The following is a 21,865-nucleotide window of genomic DNA, read 5'->3' as shown; positions in this document are numbered from 1 at the left end:
TCTAGTATATAAATTTGAAACAAATTACCCTGCTTTCAGATCAGTAACAAAGTCACATTTCTGATTGTGATAGACCTCACACAACCATAATAATTACAACGTTTACAATAAATTACAATAATTAATTAATGTTCTATTAAATTCAAGGTAGGTAGATTACTACTCTTAAGGTTGATGGATCTGCAATTCACCCAAGATAAAGGTTTGATTCCCAAAATAAGAACAATACGTGATGCCAAACCCTTGTACCCACCATGACATAATGATTACTGAGTTGTTGCTGAAAGCACTGTAAATCTCCCTCCCTCCCTAATTAATGGTATTGTCTGTCTTTGCAGAAACATAATTAGTTTCTGTCCTAACCGAGCTCAGTGCCTTATTCCAGAAACACTAAAATCATTCTCAATATTGTTGAGACTACACTTCTCTAAATGTTTGGTGCAGAGATCAACCAAACCCGATCCATAACCAAATACTCAATTTAAGATACTTTGAACAGACAGTTCTTCCCAAAATAAGCCTGTCTTTGATCATTTACTCTGACCTAGTGATTGTTCAGCCAAAGAAAGAGATTTCCAATCCATAGACAATTTTTGCATCAAACTGTGGAGCATGTTGCAAAACCATTGGAAAAAATGAGTACACATCAGTGCATATCAGTACTCTTGTGAAACACTGACAAAATATGAATCCCATCTTGTAGATTACAAAACATGATCAAATTAGGACCAAGAACACCTTGGTTCCAATGGCAGCCAGTACAATCTGATACTGTTCAAATGATAAAACTTTCTCATTTCACAAATGTGTCCTGTAACTTGAAATCATGTTATCTACAATTTAAATCATGTATATAAGTAAATAACTTTAAGCTGAATCCCCAACTGCGACCTGTCACCATTGTCGATGCTACGCCCGCCATTCCCGCCTTTAATATCCTGTCTTAATCGTTTTCAATTTTCCTCTCTGCATGAAAATACGAAAACCGTTCATCTTGGTGATATTAAAAGTTAAAATTTTGAAAAATAATACAGATTTGCCTGGATACCCCAGCGTAAGACTATTATCCCAGAGCCCATGCAATATTTGGTCATCTTTATCAAACACTAGGGATCACGGGAGTCTTTATCTCCCGAACAGCAGGCCCCGACAGAATCTCATTATGTTCCTACTCTGCCATTTTGATTTTTCGTTACTTTTATTCAAACCCAGCAGTTTAGTTAAAGAAATTCCTCAATGGGATAGATAAAGAAACCAAAAAGCCCTCGTGAAGTCATATCCTCATTTCATGGCATTTAACAGAGGGGCTATACACCTGAATCAACCTGTTTCCATACTGCCTCATTATAACACCAAACTTGCAATCTAGACTTTCTGAAGACAAAAGACATAGCCAACCTATATCAAATATTGAATTGTACAAATATCAAATCTTTCTGATTATTTTACAAAGCTTCCCTTAAGAAGCTGGATGTGTCCTGAATGTCGTGTTATATTGAGAGGGTACTGTCCTGCTGTGATAATAAGGCTAATGCCTTTCTGACAGACTGGGAAGCTAAAGCTGATGGAGTTAGCTCATTTCACAACTCAGTATGGGGTCGGGTCTAGTTGGGATCCTGATCCCTCTCATTCCTAATAGTCCTGTCCTGGGATTGCAAACCGCTTGAAGCTAATGTTAAGTGCCATCATTCGGCCTCTTAACTCTATGATACTCCATCTTGAATACGGGTAGACTGTTTCCAACTGTTGCCACACCTGATGATCATACCTGTGAGGGACCTCCCCTGATTGTTGCGAGAGTCCTGGCTCCACAAACAGGAAGGGCATTTGTATCAAGCCTCAGTGGCATAACAGACAGTCCTGGTCCAGAGCCACCCTGCTTTCAATTCAGCTCCACAGCAGGACAGCTGACTTTTCACCAAGTAATAACATGAAACAGTTAATCTCAAAACTGACAACTATCTGACTCAGACAATACAGCACTGTTCAGTTACTTTTTGACACAAGCAGGCTTCCATCATCCTCTACAGAGAAGTAAGTTGTGAAGTGATGTGAGATGATTATGGTAAACACAGTTTTTGTATAATTTATTTATTTTTCCATTTTAAACAAAAGACATTTTAACATGTTTGTAAGCAAGACACTATCAGCCACAACCCTGACACAGATAAACAACAAATTCTCTACATTCCCTGCATGCAGAATGGCACCTGATATGGAATTACAAGTTCTGTGGATTTCATTCATAAGACTCACACTCTTTACTTTATACTCAAATCCCACTGAGATCTTACAGAGAGTCTGTAACTTGGAGTTGGATTATGTCATCGAGTGAGTGGGTGGGTGGGTGAGTGAGTGAGTGAGTGAGTGAGTGAGTGAGTGAGTGAGTGAGTGAGTGAGTGAGTGGGTGGGTGGGTGGGTGGGTGAGTGAGTGAGTGAGTGAGTGAGTGAGTGGGTGAGAACCTGACATAGTTAAGCGAGGAGTGACCAACATTGGTGAGACAGATCCTCCAATCTTCGTCACATGTATTACACTACTGTTAAAAATGTCTATGGCATGTTGCAAAGAGAATAAAAAAAAGTAAGTTTCCAAGTTGGAGGTCCCGTAAGCTCTCAGTTGCAATCAGGCTGTCACATCACTACGGGATATTCCGAGGATTACAGCGCCAACATATTCCATCGTTTCAAATATAGAAAATACTCGGCTTTCCTGTGACAAAGCCTGATAGAATGCGGGGCTGAGAGACCAAGTCGATTTGGTTAAATCCAATCATAGAAGATTACCGATTACTTGAGCCATGAAGACTTGTCCCATGCATGACTTTCTCCGCTGAAGAGTAATTTGAATGTTAAATGGGGGATTTAGCGGCGAGCTGCCAGCGAAGGAGAGGCCCAGAGACAAACAGCTCGGAGAATCAATCCCTGATAAAATGGGATTTCTATCTCTCCAAAATAGGACCATTGAAGGAAGAGGCTTATCAGCAATTTTTGTTGAGCAAGCTTAATAAAAAACAAATCCCCGGCAATTCTGTAGACGGACGTTTGGAGTGGCTTGCCGCGTCATTCCGACTGACAGCAGAATAGCATTAGGCAAATGGGGCTTTAAAATCGGGAGATTAAAGGTACACAGAGGGACGAGCGATAAGCAAACACATTTAGGGTATGCCGGCTAATCCTCCTAGAATTAATCCCCTGGCATGATTGCTCCACACACTTAAATCCCAATTTAGCATCCCAACGTTTCCTCAATGTCAGCTTAATACCCAGTCTTTTATTCCCCAAATAATGGTAGCAAGACGTCCAGTACTGCAGATAAATTCCTCTGCTATCTTCCCGTCAGGCTTACTCGCAGATATTGATGTGAATGACAAAACCCAGATAATTACTCGACAGGGAAGATTTGCCTCAGACTTTGTAGGATTATTTCTTTCCAAAAACAAATTCTTTCACCAAGAGAAGAAAATCACCCCGCATGTGTCGTAATATCTTGTGATCTTGGGCCGTCTCCTTGCAGACAAGCAACTTGCAAACTTTACCAAACTTGCAAACTTTTCTAGACAGACATAGATCTTTGTGAACTGTTTCTATGGAAACAGGTGTAAGAAAATTAGAAAAAAATCAATTCCCTACATTTATTTACATATTTATTCTTCAACACTGAGGAAGATGTTGATATATCACATCACTGTTTAGATTTCACACAATTAATTCAAATAATCTTGTCTTTCTTTTTGGATACATACATACATTTAATGAGTTTTGATGCAGGCATACATTGTGATTTCACTTTAAAATGAAAAACAAGAAAAAATGTCAGTGTTTATAGCGGTGAACAATGACACGACTAAAGACTGAGGTTCACCTTTGTTATGATCTGCAACTCCAGGTAGCAGAATGTAGGTCATAATATCCCTAAGGAGGACATTACTTTTCAAGCTAAACAGTAATTTTGATGATGCTGACACTGTAATATAATCTGCTTATGATAAAGTGGAAAGAAATAATAATTGTACCAGCATGACAATGTTCGTAATCCTCTAGGAATCTTAATTTAGCAATACTGTCACAAGATTACACCTATTTCACACTCTGAAATTCACACTGCTTTTGACAGATCACACAAACATTTCCTGTACATAATTTTTTCTTGATCTTAAATCCATCCAAGAGAAACTCAACAACACTGTAGATCTGCGTGGTTATTTGCAACGTGTCAGTCCTCCTTGATAAATACCTGGCTAATCCCTGACCTGAATTAATGCAGTCCCATCCTAATCCTCACAGGGAATTAATATATTCTGCTCCTAATCCATTAGCTAAACACAAACAGGTCACTGAAGCTTAATCCCAAGGCTATAACCATCTTACATAGCCTGTATACGTTTGGGATGAAAGGATCAGGCCTCCTAAATCCCTAGTAATCCATCAGGGTATGTCAGAGGCAGGAAAAACATCGACCACATTACATGGAGGAAGCGAAAATGGGCCACTAGTTCCATGGCATTGAACATTCAACAGAATTTTGATGATTTCAAAACAGATCGTCTCACTGTATCCTTGTGTTCATTATGGATGACAAATTAGTTAGTCTGTGTTCTTATTGTGTGTTGCTGAGCAGCACAGCAATATTCAAGTCATGCGAGGGGTCAGTAGGTACTTCAGTCAGGATGAGAGAATCTCCCTAACCTTTGTATCTAAGTCAGAAGACTAGGTATTAGTCTAAAACTGATCAATCAATATTGAACAAATTGCCCAAAATTAAAAATGTTTCACAAAAGCACTACATGCTATAAACATTCACTTCCCCTAAAGGGATCATATTCACAAACCTCAGCTGAGAAAAGTGGGATAGCCTAATGATTAATGCATTCACTTGTCACACTGAAATGTGGGTTCTATTCTGACCAGGATAGAGGAGCTAATTTCTGGTGTTATTGCTTCAATATTGCCCAGGCGGTCTTTTAACACACTTGAACTTTACACATCCATTTCTAATTGTCTCAGAGAAGACATCATAAAGATGAGATAGCTGTATCATATTGACAACATAATGAAACAAAATAGTTCTGGTAACACGTCTCCAACAAAGCTCCTGTGTTTTAAACAAAAGTAACAAAACAGCTTAAATATAGGTAACCCCCAAATCCAGGTGTCAAATCATGACCTTGATGATCCCACATGAATCAAAGACTGTACTTGTCATAATTAATCACCAACATGTCATGGTGTATAATATGACACTACTTGAGGCTTCTAAAATGATCCAAGATTTCTATTGTTGTATACCCTTCGCTAATTAGAAGCTGCCGTGTATGTAACTTGCAGTGTTCAATACAGGGAATACGGTATGCACGTTGCTGGGGTATTCATGTTCAGTTCCTAAAGTAGACAGAAAATGTAACATCAATCAGCAATAATGCATCTGTGATCACGTCAAATCTTGACAACACCTTTAGATCATAGGGATTATATACTGAGGAGTTTGTACTTCACTTTTAGCCTTTGTGGTGAAAATATCTGTTAACTTTCGACATCCCAGCAACACACATGAATCACCACAAACTTCATGACACAGGTGTTGCAAATATGTCAATAACACCAATAATGTCAAAAGCTAAGTATAAAAATTATCTAAAGTGTGGAAAACACCAGAAGAATGCAGCTCATTACATGCCAGTTAACATTTCAAGGTGCTGTTGTCCAGAGTGATCTTGCTAAGGTGACTGACTATAACTCCCATACCTTAACACAGACTTAAGGTAGCCGTAGCACTAAGGTTGTTACGTACAACAGTACCCAGGTCTCTGAATGGGTTAGAAGTCACACACATAAGTAGTAAAATAGAAACGCCACATGACCTACTTACAAAGAAAAGTATCTGAATCACAATTCTAATTTGAAAATATCTAGTTGTGAGAGAAACTTTCCGATATACTTCCATCCACACAAAGATCTGCAATGAGTCACCAAATGTCAGACATACAGTATCCCTGGTAACATATTATGCAGCGACATAACAACAGTGTGGTGAGATCACTTCCACTAAAAAGTATGTTCAGAACGCTGTAATCCATGCATAAATGTTGTATTACTCATGAGTGACTTGAAACATTAATTTCTTTTGATATTTCTTTTCCAGTTTTGCTTATCTCATATTTATTGATAATCAATGAATATTTAGTTAGCCATTACCAATCTCTGTAATCTATATTGATAGACCGCTGTAGTGAAATATTTAAATATTTGCACCTGAAGATATGCAAAATTTTCACTAGACTAAAATGCCTTGTCTCTGCTCATTCCATGTCTTGAAGGCCCATCCTCTGAACATGACATCAGAATTCATGCACATGAATGCTTGTCAAAGAAGTTAAATAACATACGATTGACAGCATGTAGTATGGTAACATAACAGTGATAGAGCAGCATGAAATTAGGAGTTCTTTAGCTTCTGAATACCTTGTACAGTTGACCTGTCCTTGCCTGACAAATTAACTATAGCAACACAAAAGAATCAGATGTCCTTAACCAGTTTTGAGCAGCATAAGCTCATGTTCATTATCATTATACAGAGAGAACGTGGATTGTCATAGTCTAAAACAAATATACAGATTTTATGTGCCATTACATGATATCAGGGTGTTTCTTTTGTGGTGACAAAACTACAATCATAAGTATTTTCCCTCACTTCTTATTTAATGTGGGATGTGATAAGGTTTAGTCTCTCTTAGGAGTCCTGTGAAAATTGTTGTGGTGTTGTCAGTCTGAATTTTGAGACTGTTCGACATATAAGTTCAATAAAGTAGTGCTTTTGTTACACAGTGTTTCTGGATTGGCAATGCAAGTGTGTTTACACAGTTTTCAAGTGCTCATCATGTTTTAGGATAATAAATTGTGTCATGATCAATGCTTGAGTCATAATCCTAACTTGTCATAATGAACACTTGTGTCGTTATGATCATTGTCTATTTTGTCATACAGTATAAATAAAGTTCCCATAACTTAGGCAATGCCCCAGTACTGAACAACCCCACCTGTTTTGTTTGTTCATGATTAAACAAGGAGTATTTCTAAGGTTACTCACCTCCACTGGCCTGTGTTGTTGTGTCTGGTTTCTTGGGACTAGCAGATTTTTCAACTCTTTGGATATTGCCACTAGCGGTTCCAGTAGTTGCCCCAGATGAGTTGGCACCCCCTGGACCAGTAGTGCCACCCCCAAGGACCATATTGCCTACTCCAGGTACAGTGTTGCTGTTCCCGCCTTGGCCACGTTCCATGAGCTGATCCTTTGGAAGGAGGGTAGGGAGGTCCTCCACAGAAGTCTGCTTCAGGGCCTGGTAGGAAAGAAATGCAACACTTCAGCAAAAAAAGAAATAACGCAAAACATTGTATTAACTTACCACTAACATCCAGAACAGGCAGGTGACTGGATTTTATATTCTAACAAAATATACTCATCATTAACTGTAATGGACATTTCACAAGAAGTTTGGGTTGAAAATCTGACTCAGCTGTGTTAAAGGACAACCTAGCATGGCATAAGCATATTGTCAAAAGAATCCATCTGGAGGATGTCATTTGTGGTGGAATCGCTTTCATACTTTCCGGTACTAACAAAGTGGTAGACTAGTCACACTTTTCAAATCCAGTGAAGCTGTCTAAACTGGCACTCATTAGGACTGAAGAAATAATCCAGTTTAGAATGCCTTTCAGATCTTGACCTGACGATATGTGTATGAGCCACGGAGGGGACTGAGATTTTATGCCAGTATTGACAACATGCTGGATTGGACAGATGATGGTTTTGACAGCTTCCACTGTATTTTACAGAAAAGGAAAAATAAAAAAACAAGAAACAAAAAAAAAACACCCCATATTCAACTTGAACTCAAAGTCAGAAAGTATGTATTTTTGTGCTCCAGACCTTTCCAAAACAAGATTTCAATGACACCATAGTGTTTGATTATCTTAGATTACCCAGAAGAATCTGATATTTACAGACGTTTAGCCACAGATCATGAAAGTTCAAATATATCTGTTTACAGTACTGAGGTTCATCCAAATGGAATATTGATGTTGTTAATAACATTTCAGGGTTTTAGTTTTAGCTACAAAACTTTACATTACATGGGAATGATATTTTGAGACTTTACGCAAATGTCTCACATTCACAATCATAAATATTTAATCCATTTAATCCCGGACATCCCTATGTGACATCTGATTACAAAAAACATTTGGTGACTGAGTCAAGAGAAGGGAGATTACTCCGGCAGATACAGTGCCATGTCAATATTGCGATCACCTCATGATGCAGGTCTTACAATTTCACAACAACAGTACAACTTGGCTGTGAGAGTGAAACAGCTGGAGTCTTCTGTCACTGAGGCATTACTGCTGTCAGATGCCACTCCAAACAATAATGGAATTCAATACCAGCTCTAAAGAGATTTTGTCTTTAAGTAGAGCCATGTGCTTCAGACTGCAAATCAAAGGCAACATATCGACTAACAGATTAGGTCAGATCATAAAGTGACATAGATCTTACTTTTCTAACAAACATGACAAATTCTAGCAATTTATGTAATTTTCAGCCATTTTACTATAGCTTTGTGTCTTTTTATAATTTTCTTTGATTTTGAAATGTTATCAGATGCAGCAATTCATCAGCTGGGCCAAATTAAGTACAGATATACATGATTAATTTTCTTTTGTGAAATCCTGAAGTGAAAGATGGATGTTGATTGTGTTATAATCCATGTGGCCGTTCATGTCACGAACAGCTGCTCTATCATAAGACTTTAACTCTTGATGGGCAATAAGCAGTCAGCATCACTGATATATAAAGCATCACTTATCCTGCTTTTCATGTCTCAGGTAAATTACAGCCTTCATCCCATTTTGTAAACTATCTTGTTATTACAGTACAACATGAATACAATCAAAGCTAATTAACTGCCAACTGTTAAAAAAGCACAGAAAACTGTTTTGATAAAACCAATGACTCTGAATAATAAAATAACTTTAATACTTTTTAATCTAAAAACAAATCATTTGGGGTAAAATGTTTGATTAAAGTATCAATGTCAGCATTATCACAGATCTATGTGTGAGCTGTTAGTTTGTGGGCCTAGGAAATTTAGTCATGATGGGAATCAAAGAAGGATCTTTAGCAAGTGCTTTATCCACTTATCCCAATCTGCCAAGGGTGCATTACTGGCTGCAGTGAGTGAATGAGTGAGGTGTAATATACTAATAAAACCTTATATTGTAATCCTGTTGTATCTTGATGTCAATTTAATACCAAAAACAAAGTTGTTTCTGGCATTTACCGTTTTAATGAAACCCAAACGCATGGGTACAATGCTGACCAACTTACCACTGCAAGTCTATGGCAGCAGTGATGACAGGTTTCTGGAATATTGGAGGAAGGTAACAAAACAATGCATTATGACAGGGACAACCTTGGCCGGTCTGGATAAGACTCTCCACCTGTCCTTTGATCTCTTAAAGGTCATGCATCAATATCAGTCGCTTTTCATATAATTCTGCATATTTTTCCTTTAGCTAACAAAAGTTTTAGAATCAATATGTCTTTGTCACTTTAGTGACATGTCGAAAATATTATCTTATGCAGATAAAAGATAAGTGTCATTATAGTTCTTTTATGAATTATACTTCATCAAGACTGGTCTCTCACTTCAAGCTAGCCAACCCCATCTGTGATAAAAATAATCACATTTGGAGAATTCTGTGAACACGGATAGGATCAACATTACAGAAACTCAAGGATGGACATGAACAGGGTGAGTGAGGGAATTCTTACGCAGCTGGAGGAAGCTGGGGGAAGCTGGGGGTATTGATGCTGTGGCTTCATCCACTGTGCTACCGATTTTTGTCAGTAAGGTTGAAGCCTGAAGCAGATGTTCTCATGGCTACCATCTAAGAACACTCAGCAATAAGCGTAAGTCGTCATGATCACATGATTATATTATAAATCACCAGAGTAACTGGGCACTGACCCAACCACTGAAACCCCCAATGTGTAAACATTATAAAGCAACAGCATCAGTACTGAAAAACATACTATGCAGGTCAATAACCTACCACCTTCTATTATCCTCTTTATGATAACAGTTATATTACCTACTGTGATTCTGTGTGCATATCCCATCCCAGGGTGGGTTGGCCATTTCTACCAGGTTATTAAACAGACTGAAGAGTTGCCACCACAGCAGGCATCTCACCTGTAGCTCCTAACACTAGCCATGCTATTTCTGGTTTTCTTATTGATACTGTCTTTATTAGATCTAATTACAGAAATATATCTTCATAAAGGTATTGGGGTTTGCCCAACTACTGATACTAACTCAGCATAAAGGTGTGTAGGATTTACCCATCTATTGATGCCAGCCGGACAAGAACCTGTTGAAGGTTTACCCATCTATTGATGCCTACCGAACAGAAACCTGTTGAAGGTTTACCCATCTATTGATGCCAGCCGAACAAGAACCTGTTGCAGGTTTACCCATCTATTGATGCCAACCAGACAGGAACCTGTTGAAGGTTTACCCATCTATTGATGCCAACTGGACAGGAACCTGTTGAAGGTTTACCCATCTACTGATGCCAGCTGGATGGGAACCTGTTGAAGGTTTACCCATCTACTGATGCCAGCTGGACAAGAACCTGTTGAAGGTTTACCCATCTATTGATGCCAACTGGACAGGAACCTGTTGAAGGTTTACCCATCTACTGATGCCAGCTGGATGGGAACCTGTTGAAGGTTTACCCATCTACTGATGCCAGCTGGACAAGAACCTGTTGAAGGTTTACTTAACTACTGATACCACTTGGACAGGTATGTAGTTGAAGGAACTGTAAATGGTTTATCCAACTATTGATACCTCTACTAGAAGGGGTGTAGGTTTTACCCAACTATTGATACCACTACTAGAAGGAGTGTAGGTTTTACCCTACTATTGATACCTCTACTAGAAGGGGTGTAGGTTTTACCCTACTATTGATACCACCTCGATGAAAGCCTGTAAATGGTTTATCCAACTATTGATACCTCTACTAGAAGGAGTGTAGGTTTTACCCAACTATTGATACCTCTACTAGAAGGAGTGTAGGTTTTACCCAACTATTGATACCTCTACTAGAAGGAGTGTAGGTGTTACCCAACTACTGATACCACCTGGACGGAAGCCTGTAAATGGTTTATCCAACTATTGATACCTCTACTAGAAGGGGTGTAGGGTTTACTAAAACCATCGATACCCACCATACATTTTAAAATGTCAGGGTAATTTTTAATGTTTAGCAATGTTATCATTGTATTTCATTGTTGCTCTAAATGCATGCAGAACTTCGTAACATTGAGTTGTAACAACAGGAATGAATTACTATGTAATGTAGGCACTAGTGTGGAAGTTACTATATATTGGCAATGTTGGAGTCAAGTGTAATTGGGAATCTTTGACAAGAGCTAGTGATGAATCTAGCGTTGCATCAAGCCTTCTTAAAGGAATTAAGATGATTTAAGTTGGCAAGCATCATCTCCCAATCCTTCAAAACCTGCAGTAGTGTGAAGATCAACCTGGATATTGTACCTTCGCCTTTTTGGAAGGCTGACATTCTTGATGGTTGGTAAATATATTCATTACACAATTTCTTGCTATTACCAGTGATAATGTATTTTATACCACCATAATATTACTGCCACTGAATTTTGTACTGTCTAGTGCCAGTGTACTTGCTTTGAAGTAATTTGTGTTAATTTGTAGCTATAACACACATGCAACTGTTAACTTCATAAAATTTCCATGTAATTGAAGGTACTGAATTCTTTAGCATCTATATTTGTGTTAATTTAATGTTTCTATGTGTAAGTTGACATGATGGTGTAAGGGCCATACCATAACGTGGCATTCAGAATTGTGGCTTAATAGGAACCTTTTCATCAAGTTGCACCATATGGTACCAGAACATGTCAATACTGCCTAGTGGCATGCTAACTGTGATACGTGATTCATTTCAGGATGTCAAGCACTTGCGAATACCTACCAATCAATGGCATATCTCCTCTCAATACTCACATCTCCAATGGAAACACATAACGTTTGAGCATCTGTGCACAGCATCAATAAATTATACATTACATACTATTTTTTTTAACTCATGCATTCAACTCAGTTGTGTAGGTGCTGTAGAGGATTGCAGAATTATTAATACATACACACTAATCCTATATGGATCCATATAGTAACAGCTGCCTACCAAGGACGAGGAGATAATATTGAAACACATAAAAACTTCAATAAGTTACTCAACCGGTGGCACAATCCAAAAAGAAGGTACATTCTTTGGGGAAATGAACACAACATTTCACAAATGTATTGCTAATTCACAGGCTGTCAGGGGATGCATGAATATCCATGATGTCACTACCACAAGTAACATGCACATTAAAAGAAGGGTCATTGAAGAAAGGCCCCTGGCTAGAGAAGGGTACAGGACAGAGAAAGGTACAGGCTGGAGAAAGGGACCTTGGCTAGAGAAGGGTACAGGACAGAGAAGGGTACAGGCTGGAGAAAGGGACCTTGGCTAGAGAAGGGTACAGGACAGAGAAAGGGACCTTGGCTAGAGAAGGGTACAGGACAGAGAAGGGTACAGGCTAGAGAAGGGTACAGGTTAGAGAAGGGTACAGGTTAGAGAAAGGTACCTTGGTTAGAGAAAGGACCTGGATTAGTGAAGGGGCCTGGGTTAGAGAAAGGGCATGGGTCAGAAAATGCACCTTGGTTAGGGAAAGGACCAGAGTTTTAAAGAAGGGACCTTGATTGAAGAAAGGACCTGCGTTAAAGAAGAAACCTTGGTAGGAGAAAGAAGCCATAGAAAATGGACCTCGGTTGGAGAAAGGACCTGGGATAAGAAAAAGGACCTGGGTTAGAGAATTGGCCTTGGTTAGGAGCCTTGGTAAGAGATGGGGCTAGTCTGGGCTACAGAAATGTCTTGCTTAGATAAGGTGCCTGGGTTAGAAAAAAGAGGTCTTGGTTGGAAAAAGTACCTGGGTTACAGAAGGGGTTGGAGAAGGGACCTGGGCTAGAAAAGAGGCGTTGGTGGGAGAAAGGACCTGAATTAGAGAAGGGGTCTCATTTGAGATGATCCCAGCACTTCATCACTGAACCTCATAGGCACTTAACTGGTAACCTAGGGCTTCTTCATAGTGATCACTCATGATCATAGTAGGCACTAGATGGATCAGGTGGTCACACATATATCAAAATTATACCTGATTCTGACACGTCAGCAAGTCAAAACAAACAAAAATTCTTGTGACAAATGAATAAACAACAAAACAAATCTTACAGGTGATCTGTCTAACCAATATTTTAGGGCTTCAATAATGTTATTGTGGGACTAATTATGAAAGCAGAACATGACTGCCAATCAAGTCAATGTATATGTATACTTCTCAACATATGCTGACAAACATATAGTCACCTGCGCCAATTTGATAAACATGGAGTATATTTGTACTTGTATAGGATCTTCAGCAGCTTCAAATATGAATATATTTCACAGAAAAATTCCTAGAATACATTTTATGCTGCTTTTAGCAATATTCCAGGAATATTACCGATGCTAGAAATGGACTTCAAACAGTGTACCCATGTGGGGAATCAAACCTGAGCCTTCGATATGAAAAGTGAACACTTTAACCACTGGGCTACCCCATTGATTCCAGGAATATTACTGATGCTAGAAATGGACTTCAAACAGTGTACCCATGTGGGGAATCAAACCTGAGCCTTCGATATGAAAAGTGAACACTTTAACCACTTGGCTACCCCATTGATTCCAGGAATATTACTGATGCTAGAAATGGACTTCAAACAGTGTACCCATGTGGGGAATCAAACCTGAGCCTTCGATATGAAAAGTGAACACTTTAACCACTTGGCTACCCCATTGATTCCAGGAATATTACTGATGCTAGAAATGGACTTCAAACAGTGTACCCATGTGGGGAATCAAACCTGAGCCTTCGATATGAAAAGTGAACACTTTAACCACTTGGCTACCCCATTGATTCCAGGAATATTACTGATGCTAGAAATGGACTTCAAACATTGTACCCATGTGGGGAATCAAACCTGAGCCTTCGATATGAAAAGTGAACACTTTAACCACTTGGCTACCCCATTGATCCCCTAAAATAAAAAAAGGAGAATAATGACATTCTATATTTTCAGAAAATTTGGTAATCTTGACCATCAACATATGACATATTGTATGAAAGACTATTTTGAAAGGAACTTATAAAAATGTCAAAAAAGCTATAAATAAACTTATTTTTGCCCTTCATCGATGTAGCAACTATTTCATCATCCAAACTGTAAACCACTGTAGCTATATCTACAGCCTACTGCAGACATATGACCCACGGACAAGAGAGACATGATAGACAAGCAGGACTGTTCGCTATAACATGCACTAGCAGCTTTAACTTGGATTACATAAAGTGATTGCAAACAAGCAAAGACATTGCTTTTATTCTAAACTTAGTACATAATATCTAAGAGCTAATTCAAAGCTGTACCATTTATATAAACCCCTGTACTTGACCTTTCACTTTGATACTTCTTATGTTAACCAAAGTACAGTCACAAACCTTTCACTTCCATCAAAACTATCACACCCCAAATGAGATTCCTGCACTGTAACTATCTTTGACTGTGCCTCTTACAGTATATCATGTATCATAAAAGCTATCTCTCATTTGTACAATGTTACACTTTTCAGACTGTAACAATCTTACACTGAACTCTCTTACATTGTGACTATCTTACACTGGAGCTCTTTTACATTGTAACTATCTTACACTGGAGCTCTTTTACATTGTAACTATCTTACACTGGAGCTCTTTTACATTGTAACTATCTTACACTGGAGCTCTTTTACATTGTAACTATCTTGCACTGGAATTAAGCCTAATTAATAAAAAACCCACACTGACCCACAAAAATAATAAAATCTCTTTGTGGCAGTGCATGTATTTCACAAAATAAACACAATTTAAAATGAACACTAAGAAAATGTGTGAAAGCAGGCAAATTGTAAAGTCTATCACCATCAAGACATGATGCACTATCATCAGTCGGTCACAGGGTGGTGTCTAATCTGGTCACCCACCTTATTTATCATCACTATTTATCACCATTTATCATAAGTAGCACGCCATGTGCTTTGATGAATATCTAATGCATCAAGATATACATGCATTACTAAATAGTAAGACAAAACATATATTATCCTTACTCTGTTTCAAATCACTTTCTCATGGGAGATGCAAATGACACTATGACTAGAAGCAAACAGGCAAGGCAATCACGTCTTAGGACACTGTAGGCAACATTGCAGCCAAGATGACACTGAACTGAACACAACTGCTGACCTCACACTTGAACTGCTACATGAATCAAACATGGACCTTCAGCATTCATTTGACAATATATGTATATATCCTCTGTCAATATCAGACAGGAGATAATATGTGTTCGTATCCAGTCAAGTCAGACGGGAGATATGTGTCTGTATCCTCTGTCAAATCAGACGTGAGATAATATGTGTCTTCATCCTGTCAAATCAGACAGGAGAACATATGCATCAGTATCCCCTCTCAAATCAGACACAAGATAATATGTGTTTGTATCCCTAGTCAAATCAAACAGGAGATAATATTCATCTGTATCCTGTCAAATCAGACACAAGATATGCATCTGTATCCTGTCAAATCTGACTGGAGATATGTGTCTGTATCCCCTGTGAAGTCAGAGAGGAGATAATTCGCATCTGTATCCCTTGTCAAATCAGACAGGAGATAAGCGTCTGTATCCCTTGCCAGATCAGACAGGAGATGTGTGTCTGTATCCTTTTTCAAATCAGACAAAACATAATGTGTCTGCACCCCTGTCAAAACAGAAAGGGGTTATTGTATTTCTTTATGCTCTGTCAAATCATGTTTTACCATATGAGACAGGGCATACTACTTCGTAGGTTCAAGGAGAGAGTTCCATCTGTACCATGTGTACTGTCTCATATTGAACACATATGCTGTGGTCTCCAAAACATAGAATTGCAATAAAATGATGATCATAACTACCTTCCAAGAACAATACATATTCAACATATTCACTGCTACCAAGGTCTTGCTTAAAACACCATGTCCAAGCTTCAATAATTTATCCCATATCTGTTATCAACATTTTAAATCTACTGAAACTACGAATGGGTTATCACAGTAACAAACCATTATTTGCTAACTTTTCATTGATGGATTGCCAAGGACAGCTGCAATAGCCTGATCAATTGCTCTATCTAAAGATGAAAGCATGATAACAACTATTCTTCATGGCATATAATAAACTTTTGAGATTAATTATCTCTACCAAATTGAGTTATATTTCCACAAATATCATGAAACAAAAAAGAACCAACTCCAAAACGCTGAAAGCTAATTGTGACACAAGTATGTTTGCATAGATACCTACCTTTTTTCAAAGCAAACCTTAATCTCATGTGATACAAAAGGAAACAAACAAAATTAGTCAAAAACAGAACACCTTCCAAGTAAAATGGAAAACTTCCAAACGTTGCACAAAATCATGACTTGCTGTGAAAGAGAGTGTGTGAGTGAGAGGAGTGATATCAGTTAGAGCAGTACTCCAGAAATAATAAGTAAAGGGATACCAGAGATCTTCAGCATGACAAGGAAACGCTTTAACCACTAAATCACATCTATTTACTATGGAGGTATGGGTGACACTAAGACACTAATCAACAAGGCCGAATCATCAGAACATTTCCAGGCACGTGAAAGCAATTAAGTATAACAAGTCTGCAACACACTGTCCTAATACACAGGTCGTTAACCAAGCTCACACCTAACCATAGATCTGACCAGTATGGTCATAGACACAACTGACCATCATGTAATGCCTGCACCCATAACACAGACAGCAAGTTAAAGACAGGCGATTTTCGGTAGGAATATACTTTTTATATTACCCACAAATGCCCTCTTAACAGATATGTTTGGGTGTTGCTGAATATATTTTTATCTTACACACAAAAACCTTTATGACAGATGTGTTTGAAGTGACGCAAATGAGAAATAAGTTTAACGGGTTTACTTAAAATGAGTCAAATATGACAAATAGAAACATCACAATAAAGAGATTTGACAACTGTTCTTCAACCACAAGCTGGACAAAAAAGTTAAAAAGTATTTGTTTTCTCAGTTCATGACAAGCTTACCACAAGACAGTGTTTTCAATAACAAGCTTTGTCACCACTGCAAAAATATCAGACCAACTGTCATGAATTTACTTCTGTCTGTACTTGGTAGTAGCTCATAGCATTAAGAGAAATTGAAGACAACACATTTTTCTGGAGAGACAGTTTGATCCTGAATGCATGGAAGAAGGGGAATTCCAGATACAATTTTAACTTTTAATTGACGACGTCCCAACAGATCCAGCAAGTATTCCTTTTGCTATCAAAACTGAATTAAAGACATGCATTATTAATAACATGGGATATTACCATTATTAACATACATATGAAAATATGCACCATAGAACAGATGACACATGGCAGATCATAGTATCATCCATATGAAGTAGCTGGAGGGTTTGACCATACACTAACTAGCACATCTGTGAGAATATCGCACTGATCTGTCAAAGTAGATGTTATATTGTTATATTCCCCGGTCATAATTCTCAGATTAAATCATTGTAGTATATTACCAACAAGGTTGTACACATAGATATGTTACATCTAACATGAACATTCACGAGATATCAATAGTAACATATTTGTGACACATGCTACACACAAAATGTGATGGGAACATGCTTCACAAACTCGAATGTTTTACTGGATATAAATACATGACTAATGGTCTTTGAGAAGGATAAGTGTGGCAATACTGATCAGCCAACATTGAGATGAATGGACATTAAATGTTCTTCTCAAACCTTCCAAACCCTATTTCAACATAACTTCATTTATTATTATTCTGTTAAAAATATTCAGCTATTAACTGTTTATCTCAAAATTGATCTGTCTTAAATATGTGCGTCTGATGCCTTAGTCAATGGGATTTAAATGCCAGTGAAAATAAGTGTATATGGAATTGTTGATGTGTTTAACGCCAAAATAAAACAAGTCTAAGAATACAAACAGGTGCTGTGTTTGTTTGAGAGACACACAAAATAGTGTTTACAAACTTCACCAAAAATAAACAGTGTCGCATGCTTGAAAGATGACATTGTCACTTGCTCCTCAGAAGAGGTAAACATGAACGAAAACTTCAACAAGTTGGATGCCTTACCTGGGGATCTGAATTTACCGCCGTTTGGGTGTTAGCAGCGACCCACGCCTCAGCAAAAGTCTCCATCGCCGCGTGAAAGTCCATCTCGATGAAGCTGACGTTTTTTCTGAAATACGCCAGCAGCCGAAATAATGGCCGCTTGACAAAGAGTTCCTCTAAGACACAATATGCAGAGATGGATTATCGTTTTCGGTCGCTCAAATCACGGGAAACGCACATTCACAAGTTGACATGTCCACAAAATTTCCAGCTTCCCAATAGTCATGGTTATAAGTGTCTAAGTTGAGTATTTGGGTCCTGGGAGAGACACATAACGACATTACAAGGCAGTGCTACCCTCCCTCTCAGATAAAGCTACATATCCTAAGAGGATTAAGCGGCCTCCTCGCGCATGTAAATACTGATGTGACTGCGTCAGGAAACATAGTTCCCGAAACAACAACTGCAAACATTTCTAAAGCGTTCGTCCACGATCTGCTTTTTCACCAGCATGTATGTTCATCAATTTCGAACCATTACAGTCCTGCGCGTGAATGATTGTTCCGATAACCGCGTTCGGTGGGCGTTTTGTATGTGGAAATGCGGACGGCTACAATTCACGTTGATCCAAGAAATTGGGGCAAAGATTAGCATGCTGAACTGTGTACCGGATCAGTCATTGCTGTAGGCAGTTGTCTCCCTTGTCAATCTCGTTTACCTTGTTCTCTTATCAGTATGCGTTGGGTTTACCTAGGTTTGCAGCAGCTGGTCGAACTACTTTCTCATGACAGATAATGTGTCAGGCTTTGTCAGTGTTTAATTTTTTGACGAATGTAAAATTTGAAGAAATTGAATAGTTCTTAATTTGATTCATTCTGCCGTAAAGTGTGTAATTAGTTTCACGTTGAGCAATCAAGTGAACATCTTTTCATTGCCTTTTAAATTTGCTGATGCGGCGCACCGCGTCATCGATATTTTACCCAAAAAAGTTGTAAAAATAATAGTTGAACTTTAATCTATTGTTTAATAAAGGCTGTATTTTCATCCATGCTTTTTGACAGAATGAAGGCAATCCCAGGAATTAAACTTAATCATTGCAATCAAAACGGGATAATACAGACAGCAGATTGCCACAAGATGATTCGGGTGATGTTAAGCGGATTACGATTAACAATAGAGTTTATTTTCCTGTCTAATCCAAGGACAATGGATGACCTAGTTTCTGTCTTAACAACAACGGACACTTTTCAAAACCAGGCGTATCCATTTATACCATACTGCTTTCGATAAGTTATGAAATGCTATGAGGCTACTATATAAAAATCACGAATAAAGTATATATGGCCATTTTCATCTAATCGACTTAATTTCGGACCAGAGCACATAGTTGAAAAATATTGTTTATCAAACTTGTGTAACAGTATTGGAAGCACGTCGTCACATTGAAATTGATTGGTCCATGCCTTTTATGAACTGACACACTATAGCTTATATGGTATGTGTACCATTCGGGCTAGACGACGACTGTCAGCTGTTTTTCAGCAGGATTGTGAGGAGCAGATCAGATGGTCTGGTGGTATATGTGCTTGCTTATCGCGCAGATGATATGGGTTCTATTCCATGGAAACGAAGCAATATCGTAAGCTCTTGATGCCCGAACTATATTGCTATAATAAATGTCCACGGTATGTGTGATACACACATCGACCCAAACTTCGTTTTAACCCAATTTCAAATTGAAAAAGGAACGAAACAGTCGTCCAGTCAAATGCGACTGACGAGCGGGAAGAAATAAGTGCAATCAGAATTTATATGGGAGGTTGAGATGTCACTTCCGACATTATACTTTGGTGACAAAATGATCAGGGAGTTTATCACAAAGCGAAGCTGTCACATCCCAGTAATTTTCCTGTGTCGTCACATTTGATACCCCAGTTTAAGTGCAACTGACATCTTAGGCAAATATTTTAGGGGCGCTATGTTAGTATGGTGCTCAAAGCTTAATGCGACACAAAATCACACTCACACTTTCCCGTGAAGATATGGTTGCATCCTTTGGACACAGTGGCCACAAACAAGGGAACTGCGATACCGACAGATTGACCGATTGGAACATATTGCATTCAGGGCAGTGACGAGTTGCCAAATTGCTGTGGCGGGTGGGTTATGAGTTTCATTCGGGTATGTGGATGTCAGGAATTAACATATCGGATATCCAGGTAGGGTAACAGGGAGTGAGGTACGTGGGTAGAAAATTTGGAACCGTCCCAGCTGTGATTACATTGTTTCGTAAAGTCACTACCTCTAGCTTGTCATATGACCATTCGCATTCTCCGCCTTAATTAGCGTGGAGCGTAAGTGCCGCTTTTAACACCATTCATTTGAGATGCGCATGGTATTTAACTCACTGTTTAGTAACTGGAAATATGAAACTGATGCAGATTGCAGATGAACACAGGCATGTGCCGATGACAATTCAAAACTCGACATACGCCCGTAAGTAGCATCAGGTCCCCGAGAAAGGGATCCTAGTACACCGAAGGGACCCAACTCTCCACTGCGAATGGCAGACAACAGTGCCACTCACACCGCGTTAAATACTGATGTTTTCATACTCAGGTATGATGCCTCACCAGTCAATGCCGAGAAGTTGAGGGATACATTGATAGCCATGTCTCTGGCAAACACAAAATCAAGCCTGATAAATTTGTCCTGTCAAGAGTAGTAACAGTCATGAAAGCTGTCATGATGGGCTATTCTGATCGATAGGCCTGACTTCTGAAAGTTCTTCAGCCCCGTCTCACACTGATGTAAGTTTCATATGCTGTCTCCTTCGACAAATGCCATTGTTCGACAATGCAGTAAGTTCATAAGTTCTAGATAGTGAACCTGATGTGTATAAAAGTCCATTGGTTTACAGAATTGGGTTAATGATCCTGCTTACAAGCTTGAAAAGGAACATTTGGGAAACACAGTTGCTCAAGTGCTTGCCTGCCATGCAAAAACCCAACGTTAGATTCTCATGCATCGACTGTTGGATGAGGATAAAATACAAATGTTCTTTAAGTCATTTTTTATGATTTTCATTTGATTTTGAAAGTAGTAGATACAGCCACTTAGATAGATACCACTTTCACAATACAGCTCGCCGAAGAAGTAATAAACTTACTAAACCTGAAGATAGTGACTGGTTACAGACACAAGCATGCATAGCTCCCACCCCATTCACTCATAGGAAGTACTGAATAGTTTCTACATCACTAGAAAACAAACAACTGACTTCAAAAACATGCACCCAAGATCAAACCTGATTAATAGGAAATATCTACAGTTTCCGCTTAGTATAAAAAAGGACATGGAAAACAACAGAAACTTGAACTGACGTGAGTACGTGATCACGTGAAAAGGTCAAACCTTGAAATGACACAGGGAATGACCACATATTATATACATCGTGTATTGCTCATTTATTGCACCAGACAT

At 38.6% G+C, this 21,865-nt stretch overlaps 1 protein-coding gene across 1 annotated transcript in view; it reads right to left on the bottom strand.

Annotated features, from left to right (window-relative positions):
• The window catches only part of LOC137277558 (homeobox protein dve-1-like), a 46,085-nt gene extending 27,510 nt beyond the window's left edge, over positions 1–18,575 (bottom strand). The window contains exons 1-2 of the mRNA XM_067809351.1: positions 18,404–18,575; positions 7,085–7,334 (exon numbers count right to left, since the gene is read on the bottom strand). Of these exons, the coding sequence (XP_067665452.1) occupies positions 7,085–7,334; positions 18,404–18,487 (334 nt within the window). The 5' untranslated portion in view covers positions 18,488–18,575. The remainder of the gene's footprint in view (positions 1–7,084; positions 7,335–18,403) is intronic.
• Between the last annotated feature and the right edge of the window lie 3,290 nt (positions 18,576–21,865).

Source organism: Haliotis asinina, chromosome 3 (assembly GCF_037392515.1).
Source record: "Haliotis asinina isolate JCU_RB_2024 chromosome 3, JCU_Hal_asi_v2, whole genome shotgun sequence".
Taxonomy (NCBI): domain Eukaryota; kingdom Metazoa; phylum Mollusca; class Gastropoda; order Lepetellida; family Haliotidae; genus Haliotis; species Haliotis asinina.
Note: the sequence above shows the minus strand (reverse complement) of the source record. Positions and strands in the feature narration are given on the sequence as shown.